Below are 13,243 nucleotides of genomic sequence, written 5' to 3'. Positions count from 1 at the left end.
TATCATGTGGTTCTTTACCTTCATGTTATCTTAACTCAACCGAGAGGACTACTTACTCGCTCACTTGTGTTCGGGCTCATTCCAAATTTCTGTAAACTCCTTAAGTGGATCCTAAATTAAGTCAAAATAGGAATAACATTAACAATGGATCAGAAATGGGAGTTGGGGATAGTGAATTCTTCACTCGTAACTTGAATTCTATGCTACCTCAGTCCCCAAATCATTTTAAGAAATTGGAGTACACAATCCTATCTTAACACTACATTCATGCATTAGTATTAGAACTGAGGGATAATTTTGCATATAAATTTTTTAAGTTTTATTGGTTTTCTTACTAAAAGTGAGTCGAGTAAAAATAGTTATTAATTTCACCAAGTTTAAGAAAATGGTTAATGCTCACGAGAAAAGAACACCAAATTGTTAGTAATTTTTAATTTGAGGAAAAAGTTTAAGAAATTTGTTTGTGTTTTTAATCTTATAAATATTCACTTTTCTTACGGTTTGAGTTATTTGTTTTGGTGGACTTCAATTAAGGGTCTAAACCAACACCAACAAGAAACTTTTAATTGGCTCTTTATGCTACGGTGCTTATCTGCCTTCGACTCTTTCATAAAAATTGTTCTACTTGTTCCGTGAAATGGTAGGAATAAGCATCACAAAGAATCATCCACCATGGAGTTCTAGTTTTTTTCCTTTATTTTTTCCAACTTAGTTTTCAAATTTTTATAAATGGTCCAATTTGAACAAGAATTAAGGTATTTTATCAATTAACCTTCAAATTTATCCACTTAATTTGAGTGGATAAGCTTACATTTGAAATATCCCAATTTTATTATTATTTTTTATTTATGCATTTCTTCCTTCTTCAAAAATCCCATCTCCATAATCTAATAAAAATTCATCTAATTCCATTAAAATTAGAAACTTGCATTTTTCCCCCTTCCTCCTTTAATTTCTTTTGGTATTACAATAACTCTACATGGAGACGTGCAAATACTAAAAATTATATAGAGACATAAAACCCCCTCTTGAAAATGGTCTTAACTTTTGTCCGACAAAAAAAATAATATCCAATGGTTTCTTATAAGCGAAGGAAAGCTTTGAAAGCGTATATGAGATTTATATGTTCGCTCGTATTATTCACCTAGAACCAATTTTTTTAAAAAAGAAAAATGATTATGAAACGAATAATCAAAAATTCATTCGTGATAATTTATATGTAATCAATCAAAATTAGTTTTATATAAATGTAACCAAACACAAGAATTTTATTTCAAACTAATATTATAAAAAAGAAAAAAATGGTGAAGTTTTAGTCTCCTTTCATTTCATTACACAATCATTTGAGTGCAAGAAAAGGGTTGGTAGAGTAAAGGGCATATGTCCTGAAGGAGAATCATGCAGTGTACGGAGTTTGTGTTCTTAGTGGGTGTCCATGACAAAGTGGCATAAGGGTTTCTTAATTTAGTTGCCAAAGCATATATAGCAATCAAATGCATGAAACACGAAAATCCCTTTCTTTATACACTATTGGTTTAAAGTAACGTACTTGTGTAAGAGGGATTAGAGGTATCAAACTATTTGTACAGATATGAACGAAATTTCAATGCATTCCTTTATCGAGCAATTACAAATGTTTATGTTCGATTTTTCGTGTTTGATATACTAACTTCGTGTTTGGAATCTTCGAGTGTGATAAAAATGGTAAGATAAAAGTACAATTAAAAACAAAATGAAATATAATTATAAGGTTGTGTTGTTCGAGCTTATTTTAATAGGAAATAGGTTCATGATACATATTTAAAGCAAAATATAAAACACTCAAAAAAATATAAATTAGACTGACGTTCTAAGAAAAAAAAATTTGTGACCATACAACTTTTGAACGCTCTCCATCTTCGACCAACAATCAATAAACACTTGAGAAATAAATAAGAAAAGAGGTGAGTATAAAAAAAATACCTAGTAAACCTACTGGTAGGCTTTCATCAGATCCAAATTTAGTAAGTTACTACAAGTTTTTCTTTAGAGAGGAGAGAGAAGTAGACTTTTAGGAAAGTAACCACAGACCTACTGTCATGAGGAGGGACTTAGGGCTACATGTGTTAGTTACATTTATGTAACGCCTGAGCCTGACAGATACGCTATAGAGTTTGGACCATTGTTGTAAAGTATAGAGTTTTTGCTTGAGTACTCAAGAATAATGCTTAGGAATGTACTTTTTTCTCATTAACGTCTTCAATTCCTCCCACTCCCACGTTTCAATTGGTTTTTCATAATTTCTCCTCCACTCTGATTTCAAAGATGTCCACCATATAATTGCGTAATCACAAAATTCAGCCATAGCAAACTTCAATTTGCCTTCTTAGAAATTGTTGCAATCGAAAATATGCTCAATTTTGCTCTCATATTGCAAATACTCCTCTAGTTTAAACGAGTAATGGTTCGACCTGTGTTAAATATGTTTAGCACCTCACGCACTCAACTCATTTTACACTTGGGAACACTCATGTTTATTACACAAAAAAAAATAGGTTATTTGGGAAAGTGACTAAATTATGATCAAGATAGACTAGTATATGAATAAAACAATTCCGATAATAGCAAGCTATTCAAGAAAAATCAAGATAATTAAGGATGAAATAACATCAAAATTAAAAAAAAAAAAAAAAGATCAACAAAGATATTTTAGATACAATTACACACCCAAAAAATGAAAAAAAAAATAGTTAAGATTTTGAATAAGAGACTCCTCTTATAGTAATTGTGAAAATATATTATATCAAACACTAGGGTACAAATTTAGATGGTTTAAAAAAATAAATAAATAAAAGTTTATTTGATTTTCAAATAAGATGGTCTAAAATAAATGATAAGGAAAGTTTATGTCCCATATTAGAAAACAAAATTCTGAATTTTTTTTTGCCATGATTTAAATATAATCTTTACTAAGAAAATGAGAACCAAGTAAAAATATAACCAAAACATAAAATCAATTTAATAACCCTTGAATCAAATAAATTAATCCCTCCACACACCAAAACATCGAGAAGTGTTCTAAATTGAGTCACTCCACTCACCAAGAGATAAGACTAGAATTAGATTACCTCTTAAAATCAAAGATCGAGAATTGTTCTAAATTAAGTCGCTTCACACAATCGAACTTGATCAAAACTTGATTGAATGACTCAGATTCAATCTACCACAAGAATGACTTAAAACTTAGAAATGACAGAGATAATACTTAAATTTTTAAGGGTAAAAGTCTCAATTCAATATCTCAATTTCATTCCTCCAAAATTTGACTTTTACCTAATAATTTTTTTGTATTTATAGTCTAACAGACCATAAGTTAGTGGTCATAATTTAATCTCACTCCATTTAAATCTCCACAAAAGGAGAAGTCTAAACAAATAACATCCACCCTTTTGCTCATTACAATAATTATGAAATTAAAAATAATAACTAAAGTTTTCTATAATAACTTATCAATCAGTGCAATTTATAGCAACTTCATCCCCTACTTCAACGGTGCAAGTATTCATTTCTAAAGCTTCAAATGGTCCTTCCTCAATCGAATCAGCTTGTAACACGTGAAATAATGGTTGAATCGAACCTATCCAATTTTGTGGAGGAAGAATGAATGCTTGTTGAATCTTTTTGGCCTTGAATCGTGTAATAGGTCTAGTTGAACATTTGGAACATCATGATCCTTATCAAACAGACTAGCACTCACCATGTTGTCTCCACCTGTTAGTTAAAATTCGTTGACGTAGCACCTCAATATCAAACATCGGTCATTGCTGCATAGGCTCAGCTAGCTACCCAAGACTATGCACAAAAAGAGCAATACAACTAGAGCCTAGAGTAAAGTTTGTGGCATTCAAGCTAGGTCAAGAATGCGATGAGAGCCTACAAATAGGTTGGTTACTGGACCTACAAGTAGTTCGATATCTAGGACATACTAGAATTCAAGCAGAATTTTCTAGTGTGGTTAGATTATGCACGAATAGGACTTGATGAAGACAATTTAGATGAGAATGTTGGGTATGTTTTGGAAAATTATTGAAACTCCCCTAGGATGAGATTTTTAAGATGCATGTTGTTTTAAATGTATTCCATTGCACTAGAAAAGATGATGTGATGTTTTAATCTATTCTAGAGTGGTTGATGGATGTTATCTCTCCGTTGAGCTTATGAATGTTTAGATAATGTGTTTCACGCTTTAAATGAACCTCTAAACTCTAGTTTAAGAAAATCGCTCAAAACTTCAAAGTTTTTCCAATAATTTTTCGTTTATTTTAAATTTTAATTTTAAAAAAATAAAGAAAAGTTAATTATCTATATTTAATGAGTGTTGTTAACCATAGTCATAAAAACGATCCAAAAATACAAAAATCTCTATTTTCGTGCTAGAAATACAACTTCATGACTTTATGATTTTTGGGTAACATATTAGTGATCAACTAATCACCAAAATCACACCTATCGATATTATGTATATTGGCAACATTATGTTAGTAAATAGAATTGTGTGAGATTTGGAAAGTAAGTAGCTATACCTATTGGTTTAATTAGGGTTATGTTATGTTCACTAAATGTGTGCTCACTTGAATACTAACCAAGTTTCTTCTCATACCAAAAGCATCCAACATTTGTACAAATAATCCACTTGTGATATCATATTAAATGGTGGACAACATGAGCTTATCCATAATAATTAAAGTTATAGGCTCTTCATGTGTTATAGTCTAATTGAAAACAAAAAAACAAATCTACGGTCCACTTCTTCGATTTAGTTGGCTTAACTGGATCGTTTTAGATCATTTTGAAAGCATTTTCAACTCAAAAAATAGTGAGAAAAGTAAGTCCCACCTATTACTAACCATGTTGCAAGTGATTATATTTTCGACTCCATTGAGATCAGTTACTGAATATGATAAGGAACTTTTGAGATTTGATCTAATAACTCGGTTGAAAACATGACCTTCGAATCTAACTTTTCTAAGAACTCCGATAAAAAAAAAATAAACTTCAAGGGAAAGTAATATTCAGATTACCTTGTTGATTAATTATTTCAAGACAAAATTACTTGTTTGAGACTCGAATCACTTCGTAATTACAATCGGTTATATCAAGTTTGAATGATTCTAAACATGTAGCATATTCTACGTACAATGGCAAAGAAAATTAGTTATTGGCTAAATGAAAACACAAATGTCTTTTTTACTACATATTCCAAGTCTATTTTACAAAAACAACATGTCTTTATGACCATAATTAGCCACTATTCAACCGTTACCTTCCACGACACATTTTAAGAGTTTTAATCTTCATATTTTATGACCATTATTAGTCAAAGTGTAAATGTAAACTAAATAAAAGTCTTAAACTAAATTCAATAAACACCATAACTCTAAATGATCATCCACCCAATATTTGTAACCATTCAAGAATAGACGAGACTCATTTTCTTTAAAGTTCATATAGATGTCTTAGTTCATATGCGAACCTTTTTTATTACTCATTCTATGTTTATTCTTTTTTCAAGTAAAGGCAAAAGTCTCATGTATGACGACGACTCAACTTGATTACACATACTTAAAGCTAGAGACCTCTTTAAAATAACCATAAAATTTATTACAACTAACGTAGGTATCGCAATTTCTTTTGACAATTTCGCTCCAACGAAATGATTAATTATAAAGAAGGATGTATGGAATTAGCAAAGAAACACTTAAAAGAGTCTTTATTGTTGAAGCACACAAATTTGGATAGCATCTAAGGCAAGGAGTGTAGCAATGCAATTTCTTGATCACACCTATTACAAATAAAAATTTGAGGAACTTGTTGTTCATTTGGTATTTGAACACACCTTGTATGCTGCCAAATTTCACATATATCACAAGCCACCATTCTCTCCCCATCATCTTCCACAGCTCCACAAACACATTCCATAATTCTCTTCTCAATTCCATCATTATTGTTTATCAAAACCCTCCCTTCATCTTCTCCACTTCCTTCAAACACCAACTTCCCACCAACTTCCATCAACTCAAACACCAAATCCCTCCCTTTTGCCTCCAAATCCACTATCCTTTCCACTACAAACCTACTCAATCCCCAATACATTTCCTTGAAGTTCCTTTCCACCTCCTTCTTTAGCTCATCAATGGTGCCATTGTTCTTCAATCCAATGCATTCATATGGAAGTGTTGTTGTTGTTGCTTCTTGTCTTTTCACTCTAATTGTGCACAATATGTGTTGTTTGCCTTCCGTTTCGAGCTTGGTTTTCACCTGTGGCTCGGTTGTATACTCCTTCACCAGAAACTTCGAGTCAAGGATGATCTCAGAAGCCATTGTTAGAGTGGGAAGGATTCCTTTAGCTTGCAATGCCTTTTGGTCTCCAAGAATGTATTTGTAGACGTTGGATATATCCTTAGCCAACTCCGCTCTCCCAACTATACACCTTGTTCAAAATGTAAATGAAAAATAATAATAATTATAATAAATTAATTTTCCATTACATTTAAAGCTTTTGAAGTTAATGGTAAATTAACACACCTAGGTTTCATTTGAACGCTACTACAAACATCTTGCAAGCAATACTCGAGCACTTTGGTCACCGGATTTAGTGTTCTTCGTACCAAATAATTTCCAACAACATGATTTCCCAATGATTTCAACACAAAATCCAACAACCCCGTATCGCCAATATAAATACGAGCGGCATCCCGTACCTCCTGTCGTGATACCCATCGAAATTCGGCTCGTTTCAATGCCTCGACAATGACTCGAACCGCCATCTCAACACGCTTCGGGGACCATCGAGATGAGTTTTCGAGCAAGAATGCAGGCAAGGTATGGGAGTGTTGTTGTAAAGAATTTTGTGTGGGGAGAGGGGATTTGAGATTGAGCATGAATTGGAGTAGGTCTTGGAGGGTGTGAAGAGGGTGGATGGAGAGGGATTGGTACTTGGAGAAAATGAAGGGAATGTGTGGATGAGCAATGACAAGGTGGTGGAGAAGGAGCGAAAGAGGGAGGGTTTGAAGGGCTTCGATTGCTCTTTGGTTCATTTGAATGGTGACTTTGAAGGCACCACGGCTGAATTTGTAGCCCCATTGGGCAAACCATGGCTGGCCATAAGCAATGCTGTGGAGTAGCCTCAGTTCCATTCCCTTCTTTTGTGCAATATCCCTCAAACTCACCTTTCTACGTTGCGTTTCTCATCAAAGTAAATGAATATTTAAGATGTGATTATGTCAAATACGTATCAAATTCTTGTAAAAGTAAGTAAGTTTTGTAAAATAGGCCTAACCTTGCTTTAAGTGCATTGCACAAGCGATCCCAAAAGTCCATGACAATGTAGCCGGGTAAAGAATTGCCCATTTCAAGGCCATTGAGACACAGCAAATGGCCGAAGCCATTGGAATGGAAAACCCCATGAAGAATATGGCCTTGTAATTCCATCAGCCTCGAACTCAACATGCTTTTGCTGTTTGAAGAAGCAGCCATCATTGTGTCCTTTGACGGCAACACAAAGTGATATCTTTTATTGCATATCATATGATGTCCCCACCCTGAAAGTATATTGCCCCAATTTAGAATACTATTACACACACCTCAATCAATAACTCATTAGAAATGAATATTATTGATGTAGGACTTATATTTTATTAATAAACTTTTAAAAAAATAATTTAATAAGAGAGTTAAATTATATTATATTTAATTAATATTAAAAAAATTCAAAGAAATAAATACTTATAAAATTCTTAAATATATTTTTTAAAATGTTTCATCAAAATGAAACTAAAAAAATAAAAAAAATAAAAAACCTACCAACATACTGGCATTGTTTGCAGTGCCTGGCCACGGCGGTAGCCGCCTCAGCCGGCTCCTCCACCACAAACAGCACGACATGGAAGGGGGGGTGGCGCTGAACCTGCAGGCGAAACGACCAACACCGGAAGCGGTTGGAACACTCTCCAGTTTCCCAGTGGCCGAACCCTAGGAGCGCCTCCACATTCTCCCAGAAGCAGCCGAGAAACTGGGTAGGATGGCCATTCTTCCCGAAGCTCTTGAAGCGGAACACCCTGTCTCCGCTGCTGGTGCTGCTGGTGCTGGTGCTGCTGGCGGCGGCGCCTCTCCTCCTCTTCCCGGCGATGAGGTCCGCCATGGTGTGGGCATTGAAGCAGATCCGGGAAAGAGGTGCATTTATAAGGGAAGGCATGAGTTAAAAAAGTGGGAGTGGTGGTGTGCATGATGGGGTATTGAGGAATCTAAAATATAGGGGGCATGCTTTTGGAGAAGCTCAGAATTTTGTTGTGTGGGTATTAGAAAATTGGGAATGCTCCGCCAATTTTTGAGGTCGGTTGGGGGATATGGGACTTTATAATTAAACGCACACTTTCTTGGCTAACTACCTTTGGATTTCCCATTTTACAATTTACCAAACAAAAATATGATTGTTTGTTTCTGTTTGCTAAGTCATTTGTGTATGCTCTCAATAATGTATCAGTTTGTGGACTTGGGAGGATTGGATCAACTTTTTTAAGCTCACAGCTCTCCAACATCCCACAACCCACAACCCGCCCCATACGAGTTCGATTGGATTTTGCTTCCGTTTGAGTTGGGTTGTATTTTTTTAAACATCTAAAATTTGAGTTGTTGACATAATTTTGATAGTGGAAACTTGACCAACTTTCGAGAGAGGATTATTACGAAACTTAATAATATTTGACTTCAGACTGAGGTGAGGTTAGTGAAGTAGGGTGAGTTGTGAATATTTTAGTTTTATGAAATTTTAATTATTAATATAATAAATAAGATTTTTTTTTTAAATAATTAAAAAAAAAAAAACTTAGATAACTCAATCAAACCCAATTTAAAAATAGTTTCTTTTATTTTTTTAATGTCATAATCCGCCAAATATAGCTTCAAAACCATTTCACACATCCTTATTACATTCAATACTCATCTTCACTTATTTCAATCAAATTAAATTAGATAAATTACCAATTCGGGAGTAAATGACTCATGCATGCTCTTATTTCAAAAAAAAATTTGGTTTCATTGATGGCACAATTGAAGAACCGTCTCAAGAGACAAATTTAAAAGAATTTGAACTCTAAAACCAGTGTCACACTATGGTATTATTTTGGTTAACTCATTCAGCTGAACTAGATATTGCTGAATGTATTATTCACGTCAAGACAGCTGATCAAGTGTGGATTGATCTTCATGATCAATTCTAATAAAATAATGTTCCAACAATTTTTCAAATATAAAAGTTGATAGCAATGATATCACAAGAAACTACGGCACTATCAACATATTTCACCAACCTCAAAATATTCTAGGATGAATTAAAAGCGAGACAAGTTGATGCAACAATTCATGGGGCTCAATGAGTCTTATAAAAGGGTGAGATCTAACATGTTGATGATGACTCTATTACCTAATGTGAGGTAAGCCTATTCATTACTTGTACAAGAAGATATGCAATGTCAGGTAACTTCTTTTTCTAATGAGAATTTCTCATCTGTAGAAGCAGTGCAGAAGAAGACAACATATTCAAAATTTACCAAGGACAAATTATGTGAACACTGCAATAGGACTAGTCATACAATTGATGAGTGTTGAACCCTTAAGTTTTATTGTATTTTGTGATAAAATGGGACATACAAAAGATCGATGTCGACCGAAAAATAATTCTGGAAAGGTAGTACAAGTCAATCAATGCAGCAGCCATGGATATAGATCATCTGCGAATATGGTTGATGCTTCTCAATTGAATAAAAAAGAACAGTTACCTAATTTCATTCCAATTTTTTGCTTTGAGGAGTTACTGCGCGCAAATCTTATCTGCATTGAATCATTGTCCTTCTAGTAATTCTAACAGTTACATCAATTTTGCACGTTTGTTTTCAATACCTGCAATATCCATTAACTTTGCTAGTTCTAATTTATGGATTCTCGATAGTTGAGATACGGATCATAATATCCAAATCTTATGTTATGACTAAACCAAAGACTACAATCAATTCTGCAATAAATTTGCCAAATTGAGGGACAACACATGTGTCACATACTAGCAATGTTTCCTTTAATCTTGACCTTAAATTAAACAATTTTTATGTGTGCCTTCATTCAATTTAAACATGATGTCCATCAGCAAATGACTTGAAATGTTGTCACATTCTATTCTAATTCTTATGTTATGCAGGACTTGGCTATGGAAAAGATGATTGGCTCGGGTAAACAATTTGGAGGTCTCTATCATATTTGTTCATCTCCAATTAAAACTTCAGCTCATCAAGTATTTCAGCCTTGATTTCTCGCATTTATGCCTAGGTCATCCTTCATTTTTTCGTTTTAAAATTCTAGTTGATAAATTGCATCTTAATAATGTCGTACTTTTTCTCATAACTGTAGTATTTGCCCATTAGCAAAACAAACTAGGTTGTCTTTTCCAAGAACCTCAATAACAACACATTTTGTCTTTAATCGGTTACATTGTGATGTTTGGGGACCTCATAAAATTCCTACTCATTCTGGTTTACATTTCTTTTTCACCGGTGTTGATAATTTTACTCAATGTACTTAGGTTTTTCTTATGCAACATAAATTAGAAGTACAACACTTGCTAATGAACTTTGTTAAATTCGTTCAAATCCAATTTCACACTACTATCAAGATAGTACGATCAGACAATGAGACTGAGTTCCTATTTTTGCAACCATTTTTTACTTCTTGTGACATTGAATTTCAGCGTACTTGTGTTTATACTCCACAATAAAATTGAGTTTTAGAACATAAACATCATCATATTCTAAATGTAGCTAGGTCTTTTTTCTTTCACTCACATGTTCCACTTATTCGATGTCATTTGAGTCTAGTAAGATTTTCTTCTTTGAAAACTACCGTGCTTCCATTGCGCTACTTTGATCACTAGTTGGGTGGTTTGACATCCTAAATCAATAACCTAATCATTTTCATAATCGCATTCTCTTCCATCATCGCCATCGCCATGAGTGTTTGTTGATCTTCTTTTAAGGAATATAGTATTTCTACATCCCATTAATCCTCCATTTCCATTTTGGAGGTTGCTGTGTTGCTCTCATTGAACTTTTTCTTAAACCAAAAATCCTTAAACATATCATTCTTTCCACCATTGAAGCAAATGTCTTCAAATCTCCTTGAAAGCTCGGGTTGTAATTCTTCTTAACTCTCCTAAGTTGTGTGGTTCCTTGGTGATTTCTGTCTTTGTCACCATTTTTGTATCCATGTGGCTTATTGTTGCTCTGACTTTCATTTGTGTAGAGTGCTTCTTTTTCACCCTTCAGCGTGAGGTTTCCCATTTTCTTAGACATGGCTTCTTGGCTAGCTAGCAAATTTTCAAACTCTATAAGTTATAGTTGGGGATCATCCTTGTATAGCAATAACGAAACTTCTATACTTTGGTTGTAATCCATAGATGATAATCTTCTTCATTCGAACTTCTCCAATGACGAGTTCAGTAATGTCTCGAAAGATCAACTTGACTTTGTGGAAGTATTGAGCAATCGTCATGTCAGGTTGTGAGATTGATAATAAATCGTCTCTAGAAGTTGTATCCCCGTATCATTCTTCTTTAAGAAAATCATCACAAACGTGTTCTATGCTTCTTTTGGTGTCTTGTCATCCCGAATGTGCTCCAACATCTCTTCTTCGATTGTGATCTTCAAGAAAAATATTGTTTTGTCTGCTTTGATTCTCCATTTGTAGAAGGCATCATTGGGATCCTCCTCTAGCTGCCTAATTTCGCTTTTGACAATGACCTCCTAGAGGTCTTGTCCTGGTAGATAAGACATCACGCATGTTGCTCACATGTTGTAGTTGTTGCCATCGAGTCTCTTAATACCTCCAACGACTTGGAGATCACTCATTGTGCTGGTGAACCTCAGTAATACCAAACAAACATTATCAACACAGAACTTGCAGTATCACGAACTACTCATGACATAAAGAAACTTACTTACTATTAATTTCAAGAAATTGTTTATGATGTGGAAGATCAGATAAAGGTGCAATAACATAGTATACTAAGAATTTCAAGAGATCAAACAATTTATACCAACGTTATTTGATTTCATATTGTTAGTTGTGGGAACACTCACACTCTTTATTACGACGAATCAAGAAAAATTACAAGACACCCTATAGAAAGTACTACACTCTTCCATATTGGAATGAAACCTTAGTAGGGTGGATGAGTATTTATTGTATAGATGACTTATTTCTAAAATACCTAAATTTTTCTTCTAACATACATAGATAACGAGCTAGTACAATTATTGGTTTAGTGGTGGTTGGGCTAGTGATATTTTAACCGTCTTCTCCGATCAAACAAATTTATCATTGCTTTGACACGAAAGTCAAATGTGTTTTGACGGACAAGAATTGGGCATCATAAAAGGGAATATCCCCATTTAAAAATATGGATCATGAATCAATTATAATTTTGAAATGTTTAACGCTAAAGAACCAATAAACATGATTAGGAGTTGAGAATAAAAGAAAGAAAGGTTAAGCTAAATTTTTGATACCAAAGAACATGATATCAAAATAACTTTCAAACCAAAGTGAATTGATACTCGACTATGCAAAAGACATCATAGACCTCTCTAATATGCATGCCATAATTAGTAATATGATGATTAGATAAGGAATTACTTTAATATCAAAGAATTTGTTCTTACGTCAAGATTAAAACAATCACCAAATTCCTTAACTAACCAGTATTTGAATGTTTAGCAAACATGGAAGACAAACAATACTTATAATCGCATATGCACTACACAAAATAAAATCACTAAAACAATTAAGTAATGATAAAATTCTTCCTAACAAAATTTAATCTAAAAATATATAATTACTAGTGGATGATGAAAATGTTATTTTGCATGCTTGTAGGATGTAATATAAAAAAATCTAATTACAGTTATTTTACTTTTGTTAATTTAAAAAATATATGATGTGATATATTATAAATTATATGATACTGTAAACTCATGATATAAAAAAAATGTTATATCATAAAATAGTTGATTATAGTTTAGATTAGATCTAAAACTGAGCTGTGACAAACTATTTTATGCGAATGTATATAAAATACTAACTTAGAATATTAATTGTTGAACGAGTTCATGAAAACGTTCTCTATTCATATTAGATCTCTCTCCCTTTGCATAATTTTTAA

The 13,243-nt window shown here is 33.3% G+C and overlaps 1 protein-coding gene across 1 annotated transcript; it reads right to left on the bottom strand.

Moving 5' to 3' along the window:
- Positions 1-5,699: 5,699 nt before the first annotated feature.
- On the bottom strand, positions 5,700-8,179 carry LOC111498812 (PHD finger protein MALE STERILITY 1). Its single transcript, XM_023150188.1, has 4 exons — positions 7,843-8,179; positions 7,319-7,580; positions 6,565-7,212; positions 5,700-6,469 (listed from the first exon to the last, which is right to left on the bottom strand). Exons 1-4 carry the CDS (start codon positions 8,177-8,179, stop codon positions 5,782-5,784), a joined length of 1,935 nt encoding a protein of 644 aa, XP_023005956.1. The 3' UTR covers positions 5,700-5,781.
- Between the last annotated feature and the right edge of the window lie 5,064 nt (positions 8,180-13,243).

Source organism: Cucurbita maxima, unplaced genomic scaffold (assembly GCF_002738345.1).
Source record: "Cucurbita maxima cultivar Rimu unplaced genomic scaffold, Cmax_1.0 Cma_Scf00025, whole genome shotgun sequence".
NCBI classification, from domain to species: Eukaryota; Viridiplantae; Streptophyta; class Magnoliopsida; order Cucurbitales; family Cucurbitaceae; genus Cucurbita; species Cucurbita maxima.
The sequence above is the reverse complement of the archived record's forward strand: the minus strand, read 5'-3'. Positions and strand labels throughout refer to the sequence as shown.